The sequence below is a fragment of the Setaria italica genome, chromosome VII (assembly GCF_000263155.2).
Source record: "Setaria italica strain Yugu1 chromosome VII, Setaria_italica_v2.0, whole genome shotgun sequence".
In the NCBI taxonomy this organism is placed as follows: domain Eukaryota; kingdom Viridiplantae; phylum Streptophyta; class Magnoliopsida; order Poales; family Poaceae; genus Setaria; species Setaria italica.
The window spans coordinates 32,280,563-32,305,287 of NC_028456.1; the positions used below are offsets into that span (position 1 = coordinate 32,280,563).

At 43.5% G+C, this 24,725-nt stretch overlaps 3 protein-coding genes and 1 non-coding gene across 5 annotated transcripts; 1 reads left to right on the top strand and 3 right to left on the bottom strand.

The window, feature by feature from the left end:
• Window positions 1–4,576: 4,576 nt before the first annotated feature.
• On the top strand, window positions 4,577–4,650 carry TRNAR-UCG. Its single transcript has one exon. It is a non-coding gene; the product is annotated as a tRNA-Arg (tRNA).
• A 283-nt stretch (window positions 4,651–4,933) lies between these two features.
• Window positions 4,934–12,970, bottom strand: LOC101767268 (cytadherence high molecular weight protein 2). Its single transcript, XM_004977053.3, has 18 exons — window positions 12,676–12,970; window positions 11,767–11,973; window positions 11,518–11,613; window positions 11,370–11,422; window positions 11,164–11,260; window positions 10,227–10,300; window positions 9,771–9,888; window positions 9,312–9,422; window positions 8,723–8,799; window positions 8,095–8,161; window positions 7,574–7,639; window positions 6,854–6,961; window positions 6,566–6,696; window positions 6,348–6,414; window positions 6,181–6,248; window positions 6,001–6,094; window positions 5,666–5,736; window positions 4,934–5,578 (listed from the first exon to the last, which is right to left on the bottom strand). The coding sequence occupies exons 1-18, from the start codon at window positions 12,817–12,819 to the stop codon at window positions 5,236–5,238; spliced, it is 1,992 nt and encodes a 663-aa protein (XP_004977110.1). The 5' UTR covers window positions 12,820–12,970; the 3' UTR covers window positions 4,934–5,235.
• Window positions 12,971–15,206: 2,236 nt separating this feature from the next.
• LOC101767937 (uncharacterized protein C227.17c) lies at window positions 15,207–17,213 on the bottom strand. Its single transcript, XM_004977054.2, has 2 exons — window positions 16,802–17,213; window positions 15,207–15,899 (listed from the first exon to the last, which is right to left on the bottom strand). Exon 2 carries the CDS (start codon window positions 15,889–15,891, stop codon window positions 15,517–15,519), a length of 375 nt encoding a protein of 124 aa, XP_004977111.1. The 5' UTR covers window positions 15,892–15,899; window positions 16,802–17,213; the 3' UTR covers window positions 15,207–15,516.
• A 1,892-nt stretch (window positions 17,214–19,105) lies between these two features.
• LOC101768339 (dihydroorotase, mitochondrial) lies at window positions 19,106–23,078 on the bottom strand. 2 transcript variants are annotated; one of them, XM_004977056.4, is made up of 8 exons: window positions 22,913–23,078; window positions 21,335–21,627; window positions 21,049–21,230; window positions 20,586–20,719; window positions 20,233–20,398; window positions 20,044–20,160; window positions 19,711–19,871; window positions 19,106–19,492 (listed from the first exon to the last, which is right to left on the bottom strand). In XM_004977056.4, exons 2-8 carry the CDS (start codon window positions 21,580–21,582, stop codon window positions 19,289–19,291), a joined length of 1,212 nt encoding a protein of 403 aa, XP_004977113.2. In that variant the 5' UTR covers window positions 21,583–21,627; window positions 22,913–23,078; the 3' UTR covers window positions 19,106–19,288. The 2 variants fall into 2 exon arrangements, with proteins under 2 accessions (XP_004977113.2, XP_022684424.1); XM_022828689.1 differs by having other exon boundaries at window positions 21,335–21,630; window positions 22,920–23,075.
• Between the last annotated feature and the right edge of the window lie 1,647 nt (window positions 23,079–24,725).

A 24,725-nucleotide genomic window follows, 5' to 3' on the forward strand; every position in this document is an offset into this window, starting at 1 on the left:
ACACTCACCATAATCAGTGTTCACCATACGCCAAAGCATGACAACAGGTGCTAGCCTTGCCTTATCCCGGACACGCCACATCTACCGCTGCCCCACCATTAACGCCGCTGCACTGCCACCACGTCGCTGTGTCAGTACCCTCCCCTTCACTTACTTAGACCCCAAGCATCCCTTTCCCCTCTCCGCCCTCACCCCTGTCGCGCTGCCACACTGCTACACCCTACGCCTGCGCCGGTGCACCCTCCCCTCCTCCCTATCCCTGCCACCAGACAAAGCCTTGCCCAAGCCATCCTCATCCATGCTGCTACCGGGGCATCCCTCCTCCTGCTTCCACCGCCAAGCTTATCCTCACCGGCACAGTAGCACGACGCCCCCGTCAGCCTCATCCACCATGCCACCTTGCCTAGTCCTCATCCTCGACGCAATGCCTGACAACTGGTGCTAGCCTTGCCTTATCCCGGCCACGCCACCTCTACCGCTACCCCACCATTAACGCCACTGCACTGCCACCACGCCGCTGTGTCAGTACCCTCCCCTTCACTTACTTTGACCCCAAGCATCCCTTCCCCCTTCCGCCCTCACCCCTGTCGCGCTGCCACACTGCTACGCCCTACGCCTGCGTCGGTGCACCCTCCCCTCCTCCATATCCCTGCCACCAGACAAAGCCTCGCCCGAGCCATCCTCATCCATGCTGCTACCGGGACATCCCTCCTCCCTGCTTCCGCCGCCAAGCTTATCCTCGCCGGCGCAGTAGCACGATGCCCCCGTCAACCTCATCCACCATGCCACCTTGCCCAGTCCTCATCCTCGACGCAACGTAGCGTCCCTGCATCCTTGCTTCCTAGCTATATATAGCCGCCTCGCCCCTCGCTGGAGCCTCGCACCACCGAGGCAGGCCACGTCTTATCCCCTAGCTATTGCGCCTCCGCCCCTCTCCTCCTCCCCTCTCCAACCCCCGGCATGGGTCGCGTGCCTCCTCCTCGTGCTCCCTACGCCTCCCTCTTGGCCAAACAAGGCCCGAAGCACTCTTTCGCACTCTTCCCCCCCAAGCTCCAGCCCCCCTTACCTTTCTCCCATGGCGGCTAAGCTAGAGGAGGAAGACGACCGGAGCGCCGTTTGCCCCGGTGTCCCTCTGTCTACACCCTGTCTCACATACTGCTTGCAAGCTCCACCCTGGGGAGACGGCGTCAAGCCCCATCCGTCGCCACCCTGCCTCCTGATCCGCCTGGGCGCGGTCCACCTGGACCATAGACCCAGCGCCCCAATCCACAAAGCCCACGGGGGCCGCGCATGGCACAGTGTGCCAAGCGTCCCACCCCACTACGTCAGCCCCTTCAAAAATGCTACGCGCACTCAGTAAGTGCACACAAACTTTTACTTAGAGACCTTCCTCTATTCCAAAAATTATCCAAAAATACTAAAAAATATTCTAAGACCATCCATGTTTTCCTTTTCCAAAGTTCATCCCATATAGCCCCTTTTCCAAATTACCATCCTCCCATATAATAGAAAAGCCCTATTATGTGTACACCAAATATCGCTAAGGTCTTATAGCCCCAACTTTTTAGAAAAATGCCGCACCACCTCCACCCGCCGCCATGTACTAACCCCTAGGTGTCGGGCCGGGTCAAAGTCAAGTGCGTCGTGCAACCTTTAGCCACTATTACCCATGACTGTAACAACACTCAGCTATTGCCTCACTATCCTATTATTGCTGCTAACCCCAATCGTTGCCACACATCTGCCTGATCTTGTATCGGCCCCACCTGTCACCTTGTGTTCTACCCCCTAGCACTAGGGCAGGTTGAAGTGGTGTCTATCGTACAAGCTCTCTGACTTCTATTCCACTTAGTCTTGCTTGACTGCGTCTGTCGCCTTGTGTGCTATCCTCTAGTACTAGGACAGACCAACTGCCGCGCAAGTCTCCTTTACCCTGACCCTGACTTGTTTTCACAACTCCTTAGTGACCCCAACCCTTAAGGATCTATTCAAAACTCCTAATCCCTTCCACCACCTAGCCAATATGCTACCCGATCCAAACCTTACATATCAACCCAGTCTAGCCGATATGTCGCCCAATTGAAACCCTAATTATTGACAAAACCCTAGCCATTATGTCGCCCATCCAAAACCATAAGAAATCCATTCGTAATTTCTTAGAAATCTCTTACAAATCTAGTAACCCCTCCATTAATTATTTAGAAATATTTCTAAATAATTAATAAAATACCCATAAATTATTCGGGAAATATCCTTTAGAAATCCGATAATTTACAAAGCCTCCGACATCCATTCTTCTTCATTTTCTTTAGTGTATATTGATTGCTAGAATTTATTGTCTATTTGTATGTTTGTGTGAACCGAGGATACGACCAAGATCCGGCCGGAAGTTAAGGATCCAAAAGGTTTGAAGCCAAAGGACCGGCCATCCAGAAGACGAGTAGACGCGTTAGCCTGACCAGGCTCCGACAAGAAGCCAAGGATTCGGAAGACGAGAAGTCAAGATCCTGATCAACCCAGGAGATGAATTAAGGATCCCTAATGAAGGAAAGTCCTAGCATCCACTCCTTGATCATACTTTTGCCCTATTTTTCATTAGAGATAGAATTCATTAGAATATTTCAAATACAATGTTTTTATGAAAAACCGTAGAAGGCATGAGTTTGATAAAATGAACCAACTAAAGAGTTAGAAACCCCTAAGGATAGGACAAGGAAGTAAGGGGGCAGCCTCGTTGGAGGATCCTGTCCCAAAAGCTTACTTCGGTCGCATAAGGGCTCACGGGAAAGTCTTTCTAATGAAATGTGCAACCATACGTGTTAAAAAGGTACAACCTTCGGGAGTGCCTATTTACGTGAGGTCTTGGTTCACACCCTGGTAGTTGAACCTAGAAATCCATCCCAAGGGGCCACGGTGGGCAACAATATGCTAGAGCAGGACCTTCGCATAGTCCCAGGTTTGGTCAGCACGGGTTGACTGAGAGGGTCGGAGACCTTGAGGGCAGAGGTCATGTTTATTATGTGCACATTTTCCCAGGTTGATATCCCCAGTATGTCCGTAGATGGAACTAGGGAATGCTTCCTAGCGATAGGCATAGGCGGGTATGGATCTCGTAGGTCAGTACCGCCTACCGGAAGGTATGGGTTGACTGGACATATGGGTAAAGTGTACAAACTCTGCAGAGTTATAAATCTATCCGGATGGTTGAGGCTCACGATCGCGAGCCCACGTAATCAAAGCTCCCGTCGATTAGTAATTACAACTTGGGTGTGGTGAGATAGGGCCAAGGCTCTAAGAGAGTAATTTTGAACAAGGTATAAGCTGGCTAGAAAGACCCTGACGATCTCTGGTGCTCCTTAAAACTTGGGAACTGGTAGGGGAGATAAGATTCCTCCTCCATGGCCAACAACATAATAAGTATGCCTTCTTTCTCCTCCTTTTTTAGAACTCATCATCACCTCACCTTGCATAAAATAGGTTTATTGATGAAATCAAACCCCATTCCCTTGCCTTGATCAATCCTACATTTAATATAATTTCAATGCTAGAATTTGCTGGGTTCCAATCATAAGTATACTCAGCCTTACTTTCATTTATACAAGCTTAGGGTTCCCGGTGCTATGGTTCATTTTGCGGAATGGGCGACAGCTCCACTCTCTGCTACACATAGGTGAAACTATTTTTTATTATTTTATGCGTCCTTTATTAGTTATGATACTAATCCGTGATGAGAAATGTATTAGCATACTAATCCAGGAACTAATACAGATAATCAGCGGGACTTTAAGAGTAAGGCCCCACAATATATCTAAAATGGAGGGAGTTGTGCAACTAACTATGGGTTGTATTGATTGCCTCATAAATGCCCGGCCCGTGCCTTGTTTAACCAGGCCACACGAAATATGGAAGTACCGTACTCTGACCTTTGTTATAATCCTCGAGTGGAAATAGGAACAAGATGGTTGGAATGATTACTTGGTATTACGTTTAGGATTACTTAATTACTCTCTTCATTTAAAATTTTTAAATGAACTCTAAAAAACGGAGGAAGTGTGCAACTAACTACGGGTTGTATAGATTGCCTCGTAAATGTCCGTGCCTTGTTTAACCAGGCCGCACGAATATGTTGCGGTGTCAGCTCTAGCTCACTGCTCACTGCAGCACTAGGCAGGCAAGGGTATCTGGAGGCAGTGTTGATTCAGCACCTGGTTTTCACATGGAAATATGGGTGGAGCCTAGAAAAATGCAGGTCAGCTCGGCGTCATGCTTGCCTGGGTCTTCCATTGAGATCGCTTTGGCTTACGCTATTACTTTTTCTCCATCCCAAATTACTATTTATTTCAACTTTTGTAGTATTTGTTACGTACCTAGTATATCTAGATGCATAGCAAAAGTTATACCTAGAAAAGCTAAAATAAATAGTAATTTGGAACGGAGGGATTAGTTACGTATGCATCAGGCGCAATGGGCCAATGATCTGAAGTGGGAAGGACGTCCTGATGGGGGTGTTCGTGATTTGTGAACAGCAACAGTTTTTACATGACAATTTAACTAAACGAGAACATTTGGCACGAGTGACCGCATAGCGCAGTGGATTAGCGCGTCTGACTTCGGATCAGAAGGTCGTGGGTTCGACTCCCACTGTGGTCGCAATAGTTTTTTCGTTATTATTCCTTTTTTTTAATATATGCGTGCACCATTTTACGTGCCATCGGGCTCACGAGTCACGACTAAAAGGTAAAACGCGATCTGTCTTGCAAATTGCAACTTCGTAGACTATTTGCAGCGTATCATGAGTGAATTTTATCCCAGCAGAACTGGGCCCCGATTGGATGTGAATTTCCAGGGGTGAGGCAGGATATATGCGGACTCCTGATAGATTTGCATTCGGGATGACGAGATGTATGTAAATCTAAAACCCAACAATCCGAGGTCATAAAGGTGGTAAATTTTGTCAAATGTTCAAATGTCTGATTTCTGGATTTACAGCTGTTACAACAGTGTTCAGTGTACACGCAAAATAAAACATATTCATGGCAAGGACAAACAAATAGCAAATGCCTTGCCCAGGTTACACAGTTTAGCCCGCATCTCCTAAAACAGGAGAAACTGACAGTGCGACAATACAATCAAACAGCATTATATACACATCAACCAGTGCATTTTTCTGAGAAATAATACATGTCAGTGAAGCAAACTGTAACCGAATTGCTTTCTGTTGGTCGATTCATGATGTCAACTCTTCAGATCCTCTTCGAGTTCGTCAAACTCCCACCCGCTGATCTCCTCACCTGAGTACTCTTTGTCCTCTTTCCCGAGCTCTGACCCCAGGGTTGCAAGCTCTGCGTCAGAATCGAAATGCTGCTCGGGTTTCATGGGAGATTTGGGTGAGTCAACATGTGCAGCTTTCGGGGTAGCAGGCGCCTGAAGAGGTGAAGGACTCAGTTTGGATCCCTCAACAGGTAGTGGCTTCGCTTTCTCAGATTCTATGCTTAGTGTTGGCCTTTCTATAGACTCGAATGATTCCCTCAATTTCTCAATTTCATCAACTAAATTCTTCACCTCTGGGTCATCTCTCCTGAAGAATATGTGAAGTCTCAAGGAGTAAGATCACGTTGGTGCAAACTTGAAAATAATCAATCATATAGAGAACATCAGATGGTACCTCGAATTAGCCCCTTGCTCGGAATAAAACAACCTCTTTATGTGATCAACGATGCTGAAAGCAATTATAATCTGAAAAAGATTGTTAACATCATATGGCAGTTTGGTCTAGTTTTTTAAAGGGGAAAAAGCTCAATAGGTCTAGAAGCTATAAACTAAGAATAACAATAAATATTATGTTTCCCAAGTGATAAGAGAGTCACTTTGATCTTGTATCCTATTTCAAGTATGTTAAATATGTAAAGCAGTGAGAAAGCATGCACATAAAATCAACTGGTAAAGAAATGTAGCACTTGAACTCTGAAACCAGGTTAAAGCAAGGTGACTGAGTAGAACCTTCTTCTCTGTTTCTAGATATTCCTCTTCAAGGGATTTACGCGGATTTGTCTTCTCAGATGTTTCATCATCCTCATGTTCTTTTGCCTCTTCCCTACAAGGCAAGTAAAACCAAGTAACTACCAAACCAATTGGACATATCAAAGTACATGACAGAAATTGAAAAAAAAAATGAAGTACCTTGAGTTTAAGACAGCCAAGTTATCAACATATGTTTTGATACTCTCGATCAATGGGTTTAGGACTTCCTGATAAATAGAAAAACATAATTGTGACAGCACAATATGGAGACAGATATCGTACTGCATGAATGACTCCAGCAGACATGAATAATAGGTTTCACTTACCTTGAATGCTGAAAGATGATGTTTTGTCAACTTCAGAAAATCACTCACACATTTCTCCAGCTCGTCACTGAGAATGCCATAACATGTTACAAAGGGTAAAGCAAGGTGAGCACATCCAGAGTAGCTTTCATAGTGGAATTGTTCAATTAAAAGACAATAGCATATAGAGCAAATGATGAAATAACAACAAAAACTGCACAGAAACAAAACTACCATACCATGTTTTCTTTTCCTTCTGTTCGTTGTATGAGGACTGGAGCTTCCATGAGTCCTCAAGGAAACTGATCCAGATCTTGACTATATTGGATTCCACATTACACAAGGCGATGGATTTTGAGAGGTCGTCCTCCTAAGTTGATTTGGAAAGAATGAGACAAGCCCATCTTGAGCAACAAATATGATGAAAAAGAATCGACAGGCCACAAGTTGATTGAAAGTATCATGTGAGGTTCTTAGGAATATTGTTCAAATAAGACTGAATCAACCACAAAAGTAAACACCAGCACCTTTTTTTTCAAGCTAAATATGATTTGATTGTTTGCTTCATCAAATTGGTCCCTCTCTTCCCTAGTTTGCTTGAGCCGACCAGTAGCAGCATTTAGTGATATATTGACCTGCAAATGAGGAATATCTTTACAAAAGAACATAGTTCAACAGAATATCATGGTGTACTTGTCAAATTTCACAGAGCATGTTGAAGAGAAATGACACGTTATTGATTATTCTGGTGTGACTTTTTGCAACCTCTCCAGCAAGGGACTAATGCTTAATGCCAGGTACAGTACAACCGAGCTATCATGATGTATTCCTCTTTCAAGTTTAATGGCTCTTAACTCAGACAAGAACAGGACATTTTTTAGACAGAAAAAGATAAATAACAGCACTTTTGCCCAGATTATCAAATTTAATGTCACCAATTAAATGTCCTGGACTCCTGGCAATCCCCTAAAGCTTGCATTTCAGAACAGGGATCTTATCCCAGGTTCCTCTCATTAGCCACAGTTCATTACCAAGGAGTCTTTAAAATCAGACCAATAGAAGAGTGAGATGTTCAAATTTCAAACAAGAAGATTCCAAACCACAATATGCGTCCAATATTCTGAACATGATATTAGATACCAGTAGATCAGTAGATCACAGATGGCAAGGCATGTAAATACTCCAATACAATGAAACTACAAAAATATATCTTCACGGAATCTTACAAGCTACAAGGAAAAAGGTACCTTTTTCAGCTGTGCCTCAAGCTCATCTCTTTGCTTCTCTAATTCAGTAATCTCGTCAAGCAATTCCTATCAGGACATATAAAAGAAAGTAAGATAAGGATATCTTATTTGATTACGGTATAAGCAGGTTGGGAGCCTGAGATACACACCAAAGCACATGCATTTATTTCATAGCATGCATAAAACAGTATGCAAAGAAAAGTTGATATCATACAGGTAAATGTATGTTTTTAGAGAACCAAAATAAGCGTGCATAACCGCATTCCTATTACTCTATAGCATAAAACGGGACAAGCTATAGGTATAATTCAACAGATGTATGGTATTTTGAGATATCTAAACCAAGGTCCTGTTTTGGAAGTTAAAATCATTTACAGTGAATGTGAGATTTCCTTTGAAATTCGCTATCAGTAGAAAATCCTATGTTCCAAAAGGGATTTCTGTTTATTTGCCCTCTTTTTAAGTCCCAAAAGTGCATCGATACCTTCCACATCTATATGCAAGCTAGCTAGCACTCTTACCTTTTCAGCAGCACTGACTTCATTCTCTTTTTTCACACGAAAGTTGAGAGCATCTTCTTTCTGACGCCTGGTACAAGATCAAATGAAAAATCACATCAAGTTGCTGGTACCATGATGTGGTTATCTCAGACTTGCAAAGAAAAAATGGTCTACATTCTACAAAATTACAGCAAAAGAAAAATGGAATTACACAAAGACACTCTTTCATAGAAAGTTAGCAACAGAAAAAAAATGGTGAAGAGTTTATGCATGATCAGCAAACTAACATATTCACAAATAGAAGTTGTTAAGTGCAAGTACTAAGTGTCGAAAAGTCAGCTATTCAGTACCACAAGAAGCCAAAAAAAGGAACATGCAAGCTCTGATACTCAGGTCAGAGCATATGACACATTACAATGTTAAAACAAACATAATGTGGTATTTTCTCATCATGTTGCTTGGACTAGCATAAAAAAATTAACTAATTTTTAACTGAGTCCTTCATGATCAAAGGGAAGTTGCAAGCATGTATATATGGCAATGGAGCAAGAGTTTCAACCAAAGAATAAAACCAAAGCAAACAATTATTTTCATATGGGATTGTATGCCATAAAAAATATTCAATACAGAAAAAAATCAGAAACAAAACCTGTGCTCCAAAATACGTTGTTCTGCTTTGGAGGATGAACTTGCCAGGGAATCTGCCAAGACCTTTAGTTTATCCACCTGATAAATTTTGAATGTTGTTAGCATTGCAGGCCATGGATATGCAGCTATAAACAGAGTATGTGATGAGAAGCTACTAGAACAACTATTTGAAGGTAGACCTGAAAGTTTTACAGCAATTAACAGTCCCAAAAGAAAAACTATACAAAGCTATGAACCACATAAATTCTACCCACGTGAAGCTTCCTAAGAATAGATCCTTTTTCACTCAAAAATGCAGGAGAACAACAATTCATTTCATTTCATTATAGAAGAGAAAAGTACAGAGCATAAAGAAGATAATTGAAGATCTACAACTAACATTTCAGAGCCTTGCAACTAAAGTAAAGGGGGTGCCCTTACACTCTCAACCATCAAAAACATAGGATAAGCCCAAGAAAGTTCAAATAAATGGAATATACTCCTCAGCACCCCAATGCTCGCTATGATTAATAGCCTAAATTACACTCCACAACAATTCAACGGATCGCAAGTCAAAACTGAAAGAATCTAAAGCTAAAATGCACACATGCCTTCTGAGAATGAATCTCCAGGGAATCTCCAGGAGTAATTGATTTCTTCTTCAGTAGAAGTTCTTCAACTCTAGAGCATAACCGGACTTCACTAAGTGCTTCTTTGAAAGCCTGGAGAAACCAGAGATCAATTATCAGCTTTTAGACCTTAAAAAGGAAAATATCACTAGAAAGGTAGAATATAATAAAACAGATTAATAAACACTTTGGCCACCAACACAGATACTTTGGCCACCAATTCTTCAGTAGGCGTTTCATATGCATGCACAATTACAAGGGAAAATTTAAATTTAATAAAGTTAAATTGCATGATAGTACTTTTCGAGACAAATCTTTATGCAATTATCATGTTTTCCAACTAATATTTAGAAATATATTGTTAGCAAAGATTTAAAAAGTCTGTCCACATGTATGTCCAAAATGAGAAGTACTACATGTACCCGAAGGAGTGGGTAATACCTCAAGATTTGCCACAGCAATCTTCTCTGATGTTTTAACTTGATCTTCAGGTGATTGAGCTCGTGACTTCTGCTTCTCATCTAGCTTTCTCTGCAACTCTAGGGTTTCAGCATCTATCCTGAAATAAATACAAATTGCAGAATAAGGTAATGTAGCCTGAAACCATGGACAAAATGATATGTCTCTTAAAAGTATTTGGGTCCTTTTGTTGTTGCAGAAATGCACAATTATTTCTGGTATGACCACAGTATTTGACATTTCAGAGGTTTGATAGAGGCCTTCAGGTATGGATATTGTATAGTTTGTGCACTTTGTTCCTTTGGTGTGATCAATTGCCAAGAAAATTAAGGTAATAGTATTACCAAAAAAATATTTGTAATTAAGCTACAAGAAAATAAGCTGAAGCAACTATTCATTATAACATATTCACAGGTATTTAGCAGATTCTGTATTCACCTCACAATGTCAGCATTTCTCTTTAGTCCAGAAATGATGCTTTGGGCATATTCAAGTAGTTCTTCACGCTTCACCTGTTCACACAGATTCAGTGAACCATTGGACACATTACAAAATAATTTCTTTTAACACATAACTATATGTGAATGTGCATCTCGGGAAATGTTTCACAAACAATAACCCATAGTGAATATGCATCTATTTTAGCTTAAAGTCAAAAGAAACAGTTACCCAAATTACTTCAGTCTTTTTCAGGAACACTGAAACCATATCTGCTTCATTGCTTTCAAAGCTAAGAGTTGGTACATGAGGGTATGAAGCCCAGCTATGAGGATTGACAAAGGCCAGATGAAAATCATATTTTAGGTCAGGGATTAGGGACCCGGTTCATTTATTGATGCACAGGCCATGGATCAAATAACGAGAGTAAATGAGAGCTCCAAGTCTAGACCAAAACAATCACAGAACAAAATCTAAACTAATAAAAAATAAAATATAATGCCCTCGAAACCAGAATATCTATTAGTCTTTCGTCTTTGCACTAAACCTTGACTAGTTCCATATCCTAACAGTAACTTCAACTTCAAGAAAAGTTGAGTGTAGGCATGCTTGGTGTAAGATTAAGCAAACACTTATAAGATTTTTGAAGAAATATAATTAGGCAGTTTTTTTAGGGAAAAAAACACAGGTTGCCAATCCCACATTTCAAGACCCAAAAACGTAGTTGACAGAGATGGGCCCAAAAAAACTAAGGACTTAGGAGAAAAGCTTCATCTACTGGTTGTATCCAATAATAGTAAAGTTAGGTAACCACCTATGTAACACAAATCCAGAATTATTAGGTTCCATCAATTTCAAAGACTCCACCAAAAAACAAAATTTAGTGATTTTTTTCTAAAGAAAAACAGATATGTCTCAAGGCAAACTGTAAGCATACCAGGACTTCATCTTTGTATTCTGAAAATGCCTTGGCCAAGTCTTGTACATTGCTCATGATTTCCTTGTTCACTTCTTTCCCACCAGTAAGACATATGCTACAGGAGTCAATAGCATTGCAATTTTAAATATATGGATCTTTTCACTTTTGAAAAATATATAGCAAAACAAGCACTATCAGGCATGTGATTTCATAAGCATACTCACCCGAATATTTCCAAAAGCAGTGAAACTTCCTCCTCAGAAGGAGCTTCAAGAATCTTATTATAGAAAAGATAATTAGTCCCTTAACATTAACCTAAGTACGAGCAAACAATAGCAATGTGGCTAGGAGAGCATGGTTCAATTAACTCACCATGGACAGTGTAATACCTTCAAGTGCTTGGCTGTACAAGAATACATCACGGAAGTTCATAGGTGCTCCGTCAATATCAGCATCATAGAACAAAACCTACTTCCAAAATTTCATTTTAAGAAGAATATATGTACTTCAGCATGTCTATGATAACTAAGATATACAAACAACTTGCCTAAATTCAGCAGTACCAAATAACCATATGAAACAAACGGCCGTGAGATTAAATTTGTGAGCATGTAAACTCACCATTGGTGCTTTAGAAGTGTCCGTTTCACCAGAAGGATCATGATCTTCAGAAGCCTTCAGATCCGAACCTCCAAGTTCAGCATCAACATCTAGCAATGCTCCCAACCAACGTTTTAACAATTCAACTCTTTCACCCCCACGGCATGAAACTGCTGCCTCTTCCAATCGTGCTACTGTTTTCTTGAAACTTTTGTAGTTCTGAGCACCCTGCAGGTCTCACAGAAAAGGAACAAACTTAGACCAAAGGAGGCAGTCAAAGACTCAGCAATGGTCCATTCATATATACTAAACTAGGACTAGAAGTTAACTTTTACTCTCCCTTCATTAGTATGCCACTGTGCCAGTGATTCCGTGTCTCACAGCACAAGAACAGGAAATTACAGCACAAACCGAAACGTCTCAATCTTAACATATATGATAGATATTTGAACTCATGCATATTGGAGAATCAAGTAGAAAAGTTCGATTTGCGAATGGACCATTATGGTTCACAAGTTCAGGTCATAGACTAAACTTAAAAGTGATAAAAATGTTAATTTATCATTTTAAACTTATATGTGATCTTCCACCCATACATGAAGGAGTATAAATGCCACACCGCCTCAGCATGTACCTCAGTAGCACAAGCAAGAAAGGGGCATTTTCGACACTGAAGCACCCAACCTTCAGTTCGGAGCATCGCAAGCTACCAGCACTAGACGTCGTAGCCACACCGCCACAAATTAAGGCTCCAATTTACAACTGATTTGCTAAGCGCGTCGCATTCGCGTGCAGATGCAACGAATTCACTTCTCAAAGGGAATACATCACCTCCGAATCGCGCCCCAGACCTGCCCCGCATTAGGATTTGGGAAGGCCGCAGGGGACGCCCGCTCGGAGCGCTAAGGAAAAGGAGGGAAGCAAGCTCACCATGCGGTCGTGGAGGATGTCCGCCACGGCCTGGCCGGCGTGGTGCGCGACGGCGTCGGCGTATCCCTTGACGGCGCGGGCGACGCCGCTGCGGCCGCCGACCTCCACCGCCCGGCTCACCGCGCTGCGCAGCCACGACGACATCTCCGGTGACCCGGCGGGAAGGGGCTACAGGTGGGGGGCTAGGGTTTTTGGATTTGGACGGCACCGACCACGGCGACACGGAGGGCGAAGACCAGCGGAGTGGAGAATGCGGCGAAAGAGAGGGAGGGTGGTGTGTCAGCGACGTGCTCTTCGATTTGGATGTCGTGCGGGGCCCACTGGCGGTGAACTCTACCACTTTTGTCTCTAGGGCTTCTCTCTTGGTCAAGGTGTCAAGTGATACAGTTGACTACTGACTTTTTCCTTCTTTTTCTCATCTTGCGTGCAGCCTAATAAACGTTAAAAACATCAAATGCTCTATGTTTCAAAAGAAATTCAAATTCCTGTTTGACATTTTCGACATACAAACTTTTACGGGGCAAGTACTGCTCATCTTTACATGAAGGTCATCCGGCAATTAACAATTATAGACTATACGAGAAACTATATAAGTAAAAGAGAACTGCTCCGGTACACCTCTTTAATGTGTTTTTGAAATTTACCCATTGTTAGGAATTGATCTATGCTGCAATAATGTTTCTTATTAAGGTAAAAAAACAAGTTAAGGGGTGTTTGGTTTGAGTTGCTTATGCATAAGCAACTTATTTGCTTATGCAACTAAACACCCTTGCTTATTGAGTTGCTTACGGGGCTACTTATTTTTAGCACATAAGCAACACAAGCTAAAAGGCACTTTTTACCCTCATACCCTCATTTATGGCTGGATGACTCCCTCTTTCTCTCTCTCTCATTTATTAGGGACAAACATGTCAAAAGCAACCTCATTCAAAATTTAGCAACTCAAACCAAACACCTTTGGCTTATGCATAAGCAACTACAACTTATTTACTTATGCATAAGCAACTACAAATAAGCAACTTATTTGCTTATGCATAAGCAATGTAAACCAAACAGGCCCTTAGTTCTTCCACGTACGTTAGGGAACACATTAAGGGGGTGTTTACTCCCACTTGCTAAACTTTAGTTGCTAAAAGTTGCTAAACTTTAGTTGCTAAACTTTAGCAAAAGCTGTTTGGATACTCTTGCTAAAAGGCATTTAATGAGCTGTAAAAGGACCTATCTACCCTTATTAAAGGTGCGCATGAGGGGGGAGACAAGCAATAAATGAGGGGTATATGTTGTCCAGTCCACCTTTTAGCAAGTTTTAACAACCAAAAACTTGCTAAAGTGCTAAACTTTAGCAACTCAACTTTAGCAAGTTTTAGCAAGGGTGTTTGGCAGTTTAGCAGCTAAAAGTTTAGCAAGGTGGAAGTAAACACCCCCTAAGTTGCCTTTGCTGATAGAAAAAGAAGATGATTCGCATGAGAAGATAAATCACAGCGACCGGATCCTTTGCATGAGAAGGTCTAATCATCAGTTCATCCCCCATTTCAATTCACAGATGACAGATGGGATGATCCCCTTCCAAAATCTTCACAAAACAGAATTACACAAGCACAATTTTACTGAACTGCGACGAAGTAGTATTCACATGCGCAAAACGAAGTTCCATGAAATTTGGACAACCAAGCAACTTACAACCAAAGTACTCAAACCCACACGCCTCAATCGATCGAAAGAATGAATGAATGGTGATGAGGAGCTCGCTAGCTAAGCTAGCTACGCGGCACGCCCGCACGGCCGGCCGGCGGCCTCTCATCAGTCCTCCTTCAGGTGGTCGGCGGCGAGCAGGGGCGACGACAACGACGACGACCGCGTCCTAGCGAAGGCGGCGACGGGCGGGGGCTCCCCGGCGAGCGGCAGGTCGGAGAGCATCGCGACCATGCGGCGTGCGCTGAGGGAGCGCGCGGGGCGGAGGCCGAGGCTCTTGGTGCGCGAGAACACGGTGGAGGACTGCGACAGGATGAGTACACCAGCGCCTGCACCAGCACGAACACGCCCGGTACCTTCACCAGCGTCGCCTGCAGCTCCGGCTCCATCGTTGCTCCATCTGAAGTTTTGAAAAGTCGCTGCTCAGATCAGGAGAATTTCTGCCGTCTTCAGCTGTTCAGCATTAGACAGAAACGGAGCTTCAAAGTCATATCAGCAATTCAGCAGATATGGCAATCTTCAGAGGATACAGAAAATGGTTTTGCTTTTGCTTGCTTAAAAACAACCAGCAAACTTCGACTCCATCCTCTTCAGAACAGATTACAGAGGTAGAAAGCTGCTTTTGGTTTGACTGAAAACACCAAGAGAAACGATCAACAAATCGCCAGTAATGCATTCCTCTAGGCTTCGCTGAGCAAATATTGCATTCCTCTTCGTTTAAAAAAAAATAACTCAATTTGTAGCTTTACACAGATTCGACATCATTTGCTCTGCGACCATAAGACTGACACGCTGCAACCTCAGTTTTTTTTCTCTGATCTCAAAGAAGACGACTCAGGTTTACAGATCCTTCATGATTCCATTACGTTGGTTCAATACCTTACCACAAAACTTGATCATGACAGTATAGATGTGTTACATATTCGTAATGGGAAACGCCGCTACATAAGCAGCTTTATTGTGTTCTGATCCAAATCCAATAAGAATCCAAGTCCCAGTTATTCAGAATTCATCAGATAGTTGTCTTTCTAACTCAATGATTCCACTTTATAGGTGTGTAACTTACAACCAGATTTCAACAGAACTCACCGCTAATATCAAAATGCAACATAAACACAAACAGAACACTTGCAGAAACATCCTCAACTCTCAAGATTTATCAGACTTGGGAGGAGGCTGCGCAGCACCTGGCAGTGGTGGTGACATCAACACAAGATGCTTATACATCCTCCACCAGTTCTCTGACGCTTCATCGACTGTCCGGAAGGTCCAGATGTGTGGCTTGGCCTTCTCCCGCGCGATGAGGATCTCCTCCGCCTCTGCAGCCCGCTTCGTCTTGAGAGCGAGGCAGTCCACAAGGTCACCCCACTTGCCAAAGCAGTTGTCAAACTCCCCATACCGGTAGTAGTTCTGCATCTGGTGGAATGGCGAGTAGCAAAACCACAGAGCATCAAAGCACTTTATGCAGTCCGGACGCCGCTGCGGCATGCTGCTGGTCATCTGTGGCTTCTCTTTCGCATCCATAATCCTATCTGCACAATAAGAATCCAAAAAATTGTAAGAATTATATATATTGGGTTCAAATAGTATTACTACTGCTAGTGGATATGCATCTGATCACAAAGTGGCAAAGAGCTCATAAGTTTTTGTGGGCATCAAGAATGCACAGGCCACATAGCAATGTACAGAGCTGAAAACGCTACAGGAAGCACATCAGAGACTCTATTGCCTTTCGGTGCTAATTAATTCATATAATGAGCAAAGTTAAGTGACTGACATAGAAAAGAAAGAAAATGTGATCTGCTTGTTGTCCTATGCAGCACGGATACGGATACGCGTATCGGTATCGGAAGGATACGGATACGCGGATACGGCAATTTCTTAAACAACCCGATACGCGGATACGTTTTAACTATTTTTTTAATAAATAAATAACAATGCATATTAAATTGCAAAATAGATGTTCAAATTCAACATAGAGACATTTAAGGTCTATTACACTGAGAATAACATGATAGCAGGTTCTAATTTAGGAGAGGATGGGAGCCTGGGACTGCAATCAATCAATATAAACTCATATCAGGATTCTGGAGATTGGCCAATTATCATCGCGTTACCTCCTACTTGCAATCTATATGCTACTATTCTCCAAGCAATTGTATTTGAACCAGTTAAGTATTGAAAAGAAAGGATAATCAACAACTGTGCAATAGCCAACATTATAAAGATCACACTGCCCCTGAACTTAATCCACCATCCATGCTTGCATGGGACCTTATTCTGTAGACTATGGATTATACTTCCAAATTGCCTGGATACACTACACAGAAAATGTAAATCTCTATGCACTTTACGGATGCTATGCTACCATTACTGGGAGGAACTCACGGTTCACGGGAGGCCTGCACTACCACTATCAGAGGAAGTCACGCACCTGAACAGGGGCTGGGGCTCCTTACGCCGGAGGCCGACGGGAGTAATCACGGGCGGACGGAGGCCGACGGGAGGCAGCCTGCGGCCGGCGGGAGGCGGCCTCGCGGCCCGTGGCCGCGGGAGGCGGACGGCGGCTGGCAGAAGGCGGCCTCACGGACGGCGGCCAGCGGACGGCGGCCGACGAGAGGCGGAGGCGCTGCGTCAGCCGTCAGGTCGAGCGGGAGGATGCGGCGATGCGCTGCGTGAGGCGGCTGCGCGTGGGAGAGCCGACGCCCGACGGGTCACGGGAGTAGGGCAGGAGGTGGGATGTGCTGTGATGTTGGGCCGGCTGGGCCGAATCCAGGCGCGGAAACGTTTCCGATCCGAAGTTTTCGGCCCATTTAATCGGGGATACGTGGTATCCGTATCGGATAGGTGGAGTATCCGTGTTTCGTAGTTGTTGTCCAATCAAAATAAACTGGAGCATCAGAAATAGGAAAGTGTTTGATTGGAGACTGCAAACATAAAGTAATTTCACACTGAGTTCATTTGGCAAACAAATAGGCAAAGTAATAACATTCTGAAGTCTGAACTGAAGCCATCACCAAATTTAAGCAATGAACAGTAGCACCAAATTTAGAAACATTCAAACATTTACACCTAACTAGCTGTTGTACCCGTGCGTTGCTACGGACCTCAAATAAACATATCCTAAATTATTAATCTCAAAACATGCAACTTTTCTTGTATGATGTGGTTACAATGAGATATTGTGGCAGTTTTTCTCAATTTAATACAGGGTAGCAGAAAAAATGTATGAATTTCAACATAGAAATATTATGCCTTGATCAAGCACCATAGAAAGGTACGTGACTATATGGCACCTATGCTACCCTGATACAGATACGTGGATACGGCATTTTCTTAAACAACATGATACGTGGATACATTTTAGTATTTTTTAATAAATAAGTAATAATACATATTAGAATTCTGAAAGCATTAGCAGCCAACATTGAAATTATATTGCAATTGCTGTATTGCTCCTTTCGTTTCCAATCAGCAAACAAGCACGGGCATAGGAAAGTCAAGCATCTCCATCACGAGTTCTCAATGTCAAACCTTGCACCCAAAAATCAAATAAGAACGTGCAGGTATTAAATGAACTTGACGGAGGAATGGAGGATTTGAGAAAAGGGAAGTGTCGAACAAGAACTGACGAAGCAAAAAAGCTCACCGTAGCTCACCAGCCTACTGCTGAATCTCCACCTTGAGTGTAGCAGAGTCGCAGATCTTCTTCATGGGCACATCGAAGCTGGAGAGGATCCTCGGGCGGAGGTCCTTCACCGGTGGGGAGCGGCACTGATGCGTCCTCCGGCGAGCGGCGGCGCTCGTGTGGGTGCTGAAAGGGGGCGGCGGCGCTTTGCGTGTAGGCATCGTGGTTTGGTTGGGATGGGGTGGTAGGGCCCGACTTTTTTGCATTTTAGCCCTTTTCGCGAAAAAATTTCACAAATAGATCCCTGACGAAACCAATTCCGAAATGCTGGCGCCAAGGTCCCCCCACCGTGTCAGGATTGAGCAGGGAGGATGGGTGCTAGATTTGTTACCAGAGCTGACGTGTGGCTTGCGGGCTGCTGCAGCTCGATGTGATACTTGCGTGATGCAATTTAGCTCAGCCAAAGGGAAAATGCTGAAATTGGAGAGGCTCGCGGCTTCACGGGGAAGGACACATCGACGGAAATGTATCAAGAGTTTGCTTCCTTCATCCTCTCTTACGTTTCCGCATTTCATACTTGCAACTTATGTACTTCATCCGTTCCAAATTGTAAGTCATTCCAAGAATCTTGGAGAGTTAAAGTATCTCAAATTTGACCAAATTTATATGATAATATAATAACATTTATAATGTCAACTAAGTATTATTAGATTCTTTATCAATTATATTTTCATAGTATACCTATTTGATGCCATAAATCTTTATACTTTTCTCTATAATTTTAGTCAAACTTGAGATGCTTTGATTCTTCAAGATTCTTAGAATGACTTACAATTTGGGACGTAGGGAGTACCATACTTTCCTAAAGTAGTATTTTAGTATTTTGATAACTTACGTGCCATTACTTTCCTAAAATAGTATTTTAGTATTTTGATAAGATTGGCATTGTAAAACCTATTTTTGATGATGGTTTCACACTAGATCAACCATAGATTGCACATCTAGATAGCATGATCTAGTTTATGTTTTGATGTAAAGTAATGAAAGCTATAGATCAAGTAAGTTGCCTAATTCACCCTCTCCCCCTCTTAGGCTACGAGTACCGATTCCTTACGAAGTCTGCAATCCCAAAAGGATATAATATAACAGCTCAACAAGCAAACATTTCGCCGTTGCTTTCAATATGTTATTCTCGCTAAACTAGCCTTGAAGAATTCAACGTAGTTTGCTATGCTGATTCTAACAGAAAGGGGGAAACAAATGGAATTGATTTTCCCAAGTAAACAATATTGTTTATTCTTCGGTCTGATCAGATGGAAGCCATTTAAGGGTGCAGCCGGTAAACATGGGCACAATCTCCCCTGAACTGTATGTATAGGTTGCAGGAACCTTCCAGGCACTCTTTTTCAGGACAATCTTTGAAGTGTTCCTTGGGAGGCCATAAAAATCAGGGCCATTGAAGCTCGTAAATGCTTCTAACTTATCTAGGGCACCAGCCTGAAATAGTGGAAACATGTCCAAAAACCAAATCAGAAAGAGAATTTTCAACATCCACATGGATTGTTATACTTCGCAACTTCAGTATTGTGAAATTGACACAAATCTACACCAAGATAATTTTCTTGAAATCTAGTAGTGGTGGTGGTAAATGATCATGTATTCTCTTAGAAGCAAAGATTAGTGATAAGGATGGACGTGATAGATATAGAGATTACCTCTTCAAATACCTTCGCGTAAAGGGACAAGGCAACAGGAGCACTGTATATTCCTGCACATCCACAGTAACGTTCTTTGTTCCGTTTATCATGGGGAGCACTGTCAGTGCCAAGAAAGTACCGTTTACTCCCACTTGTTACAGCAGATAGAATAGCTTGTCCTGGGTAGAAGGTTGAGAAACAGTTAACTACTGTTCAAAATTACAGAAACAACAGGAGGTGATTTTCATAATTGCTTAGGAAATGTCTAGTCATTTCATGAACCAAAAGAAATATCATTGTGCATTTGTAACAACTGGTAGCATTTCTTATTGGAGGGTGATTGCAACATACTATGAGTCTCTCTTTTCAGTACTGGCAAGCAGTAATTGTGTGGCTGCAAGCCACCCTGAAATAAAGCGTTCCTGTTGAGGAGGAGATGCTGGGGAGTCACTGTCGCAGCAACATGACCTGGGAACATGAAAGTGTTATAATCATAGAAAATGGTAGAAGTATAATGCCATTCTAGCAGTAATGCAGCACCTTCTTCACATGATTCTATGAAGTTCACTGCATCCATAGTTGTGATATGTTCCATGACTATTTTCAGCTGTGGAAGTTTTTGTACAAGTGGTGCCAATATTCTATCAATGAAAACCTTCTCACGGTCAAATGTGTCAACATGCGGATCCGTGACTTCTCCATGAACCTGAAGAAAAATCACAAGTACCCATAAAAGCCGCTGCATAAGGAAGTGCAGCAAAAAATAAATTACCGAATAGTAGAAGCAAGAACCATTCAACAGATTATGTCCATTAAAGGCTAGTCACGTGTATCACAACTCCAATCAAAAGGTCAGTAGTGCATCAAGGATGCAATGCACCAAAGCTACTTACAAGCAAGGGCATTTCCTGTCTGACCATCTCCTCGAAGACAGGCATGCATTTCCCAATATCAGTGACACCATCTTGGGAATTGGTAGTTGCTCCGGCAGGATACAGCTTCACAGCAAAGACTACACCACTCTTTCCTAAAACCACATAGCATTCAACATAAACATCACCATCCAGATAATCCATAGATGGATAAATGCACACAACCTTGGTATTTTAAGCACATTAGCACATATGTACATCTGCATTGCATTGTGTGTGAGTCTACCACAAATAGACAGTGAATCCAACAATAGCACTGACTACTTGTTGGATTTTTACTCATTAGGAGCACATGGATGCAACGCAAAACAACCAGACAAATGACACGTGAAGTTGATCTACATGCCACAGGTAAAGATGCAGCTTAAGATCTGAAGATGAAAAAGGTCTGAAGAACATGTAACTGCATGGAGATAATTCATACTTCCGAGTTTGATCTCCTCTGGGCTAGTGTTGTCCGTGAGGTAAAGGGTCATGAGTGGCTCAAAGCTACTCCCGGGTGGCAGCGCCTTCATGATCTCCTCCCTGTACTCCAGCGCGCGCGCCGTCGTGGTCACCGGAGGCTTCAAGTTGGGCATGATGATGGCCCTCCCAAAATGCCTCGCGCTGCCACAGAGAACACAGCCAAACAACTACCTCTCAGAGACATTGCGTCGAACACTCGGCATGCGCCCACCAAAGAACCAAGCAGCAACGACGATCAGACGAACCTGTGTGGCAGCACAGCCTCGAGGACGCTGCCTTCACGGACGTGGAGGTGCCAGTCGTCGGGGCGCGTGATGATCAGCTGCTCCTCCTGCTGCTGCGACGTGGCTGCCATGGCAGTCGCCCTCAGGCTCAGGCGCGGAGAAGCGTGGAAGCTGACGCGGCGAGGAGGAGGCAGCTGGAGGAAGGAGGCCGACAGAGGATTCGTGTGCGTGTGCGTGCGGACGGTGGTGGTGGTGGAGGCGGCCTGCATTGGCTTCCCAAAACTGTGTTCACAAATCACAGAAGGATCGAATTTCTGCAACATAGAAGTTTTCTGTGTCAGGCAAGAAATAATAGTTAATTTTCAGAGAATTGCTATTGCCTTCTCTGTGGGGAAAGGTGTGTTGTTGGACTGGGCCGTATCGCAAAGTTGGCCTGATACGTATCAGCCCACGTATCTACATTTATTGTATTTATTTTTATTCCGGATACTACTCGATACGTATCTACTGCATATTCACCACATATCCGATACAGATACATATCCGATATGGGATACGTCACCTTGCCGACGTATCCATGTAGCATAGTATGGCACAAAAGAAAGTGAAGGCATGACCCACTGCCAAACTGAATCTGAAGTCTTATTCAGAATGGCATATCAAGCTTCGATTGATTTCACTATGTGTGAAACCCTTTAACTTGAGGAACTATGGAATGCACTAAACAGCTGCAGTGCATGAGAAAATTTGAGTGTTTCCTGGTTCACACTGCCCGTAAAATGCTACTCTCTCTGTTCCCATTCCAACTTTATTGAACAATAAAGTACTAATGTTTATGATATCAAATAAGTACCATTACATTCTTCATTAAATATGTTTTCATAGTATATCCATCCGTTATCATAAGTCTTTGTAATTCTCTCTATAATTTTGGTCACGCATAAAATGGTTTGACTCTCAAGAAAGTTGGAACGAAGGGAGTACATATTGACAGGCAAGAAGGCAGCAACGATGATCCAGCTGAAAATAAGATGCAGCATTATTACTCGGCCTATGTAATTAAATTGTATCAACACTATTTGGCACTATGTGCAAAATATACCCAATCAGTTTTAAAATGTCGAATTGAACTGTCTTGATTTTTAATAGCTGCCCTAGCTATCATCTGGCTAGGTTGTGGCCGAGCTACAGCTGAAGTAAAGGCTGATTCCATCAGCCACTCCACATCTCGAGTAGGAAAATTGGGGAAAATAAGCATAGGAGGGAACCGCATGAGCACAGACAGATCTGGACAAGAAGATAAGAGATCCGAGAAGAGGTAGAACATCAAACTAGGCAACAACCTAGAGAACGGGTTGAACTAATCGAAGCAGCATTTAGGGAGGCCAGGGCCGGCGGCGGCAATAACGACTAGCGTGGCGGCGGCTGCCGTCTACGCATTCCCGCAACCGCCGGAGTCTCTGTTGTCCAGCGAGTCAGATGGAACCCAGATGAGGAGACTAGCTGGGAGACCGGCAATGGCTTTGGTTATTTGTGGCCGATGTGACGGCATCTACGCGGCTTCGGGATCAATTTAGCAGATCAAGGGATTGGATTTACCTGGTTGGAAGCCGGCGGAGGCGGCGTGGTTATCCTCGGTTGATTCGCGCGGAGGCCGGTGGCGGCGGAATGGTTGTCCTCAGCTCGGTTCGCGGCGCACAGGCCGCCGCCGCCGGCGGCGACTGGGTAGGATTGCGGAAGACGAGAGAAACCGGAACCCGCTCGTGGGCCTGACTTCTCAACCGCGTTGGAGGGAGATGGCTGGGCTCGTCATGGGCCCAATCAGATCAACGGAGGACGGAGCCCTCTTATTTCTTTTTCTTTTTTTAAAAGATCGGAGCCCTCTTATTTCAGTTGCGGATCATCGACGGCAGTAGATGGAGAAAGCAGACACCTCGGTTTCTTCGACTTCGGCTGCGATCGTCGTCGAGGAAGGTTGTGATCTCTGTTTCTGCACTGCGTCTCCTGCTTGTCTTCCTGCTCTGGCTGAATAAGGGACTGATCGGCTCAGCTACCCGACCTTAGCAGGATAACAGTTCTCGGAGCTCGTTGGTGTGTGCAGATTGATTTTCTTCCCCAAGCTCAAGCTGTTTGCGATGGCGGTAGCAGCAAAGGTCATGCCCGAAGCAGAATCTTAGTTTTGATAATTTCAGTTCAAGCCACAGCGACGAATTAGGTATTTTGAATAATAATATAAGTGTGACTTTACTTTTTTACTATCAGTATCACATTGATGCATTAGTTTAGGAAGGGGGTGGTGAACCGTAACACTTGACTTCGTAACACTTGACTTGTGTTTACAGATAATCACAAATAAACAAGAGGCACAAGACGTGGGATATGTTGAAACATATCAAGTCATCGTCGCATCTTTTACGGTTGCTGGTGATTTCAACGAAGTGTCACGTCGATCTCCTTAACGATTTGTTTGGGGAGAAGATCAAGCACGGCCACTTTCGAACCGTTTAGAAGCCCATGCGGACCATATACTGGGCCACTTTCCTAAACAAAACCACGAGCATAATAAGGCCGTGTTGGGCCGAATGCCCGCCGTATTTTCTGCCAGCTTCTGTGTGTCGTCGGTCTCAAGCAAAGAATGGATCAGCTAGGCGGTTGAGCAATCGTCAATCGATTAACCAATTGAGAGCTGCTGCCTGCTGGCGACATCTGGGTACGGACCCTTGTGGTACAAGCCAGGCAAAGCGAGACAATAACAAATAAACAAATACTCCTTCCGTCCTAGATTACTATTTTTTTAACTTTTCTATATACATTTGACATGCGCGCATATATATATATAAATATATATATATATTATGTCCAGATAAGTAGCAAATATTATGTATTTAGAAAATTTAAAATAAATAATAATTTGGGATGGAAGGATAGCGTCTATTATTTAATCGAAAAGGAAAGAAAGGGTGGAGAAAAGGAAAGAAAAGGGTGCGACTGAATTGAAGCCGCCGCTGAATGCGTTGGGGAGGCAGACCCCGGATCGGTCTCGGTGGCCTGCACCGCGCACCTGAATTGATTAGCCTCGCCGTCGCCACCACCCCCATCAACTGCAACTGCAACTGCCACACCTGTCGTCAGCAGAGACCAAGGCACGCGTCCGCCCATCACCGCCACGTCACCGTGGGCCCCTGCCGGCTGCCCGCCCGTCCCTTTTATTCAGTCAGAAAATGGGAGTATAAAAAAAGAAAGAAGGAAGGAAAACGAGAGATACTTTCCAATTTCCATGATCCACAGGCCAGCCGGCCAGGCTTACCAAAAAGGATGTAGAAGGTGGGTTCCATTTCCATCCACCGTGGCATAGCCTACACTAACACGACCTGTTGGTTGTCCCCGTTTCTCTGTCGTCTCTCCCTGGATC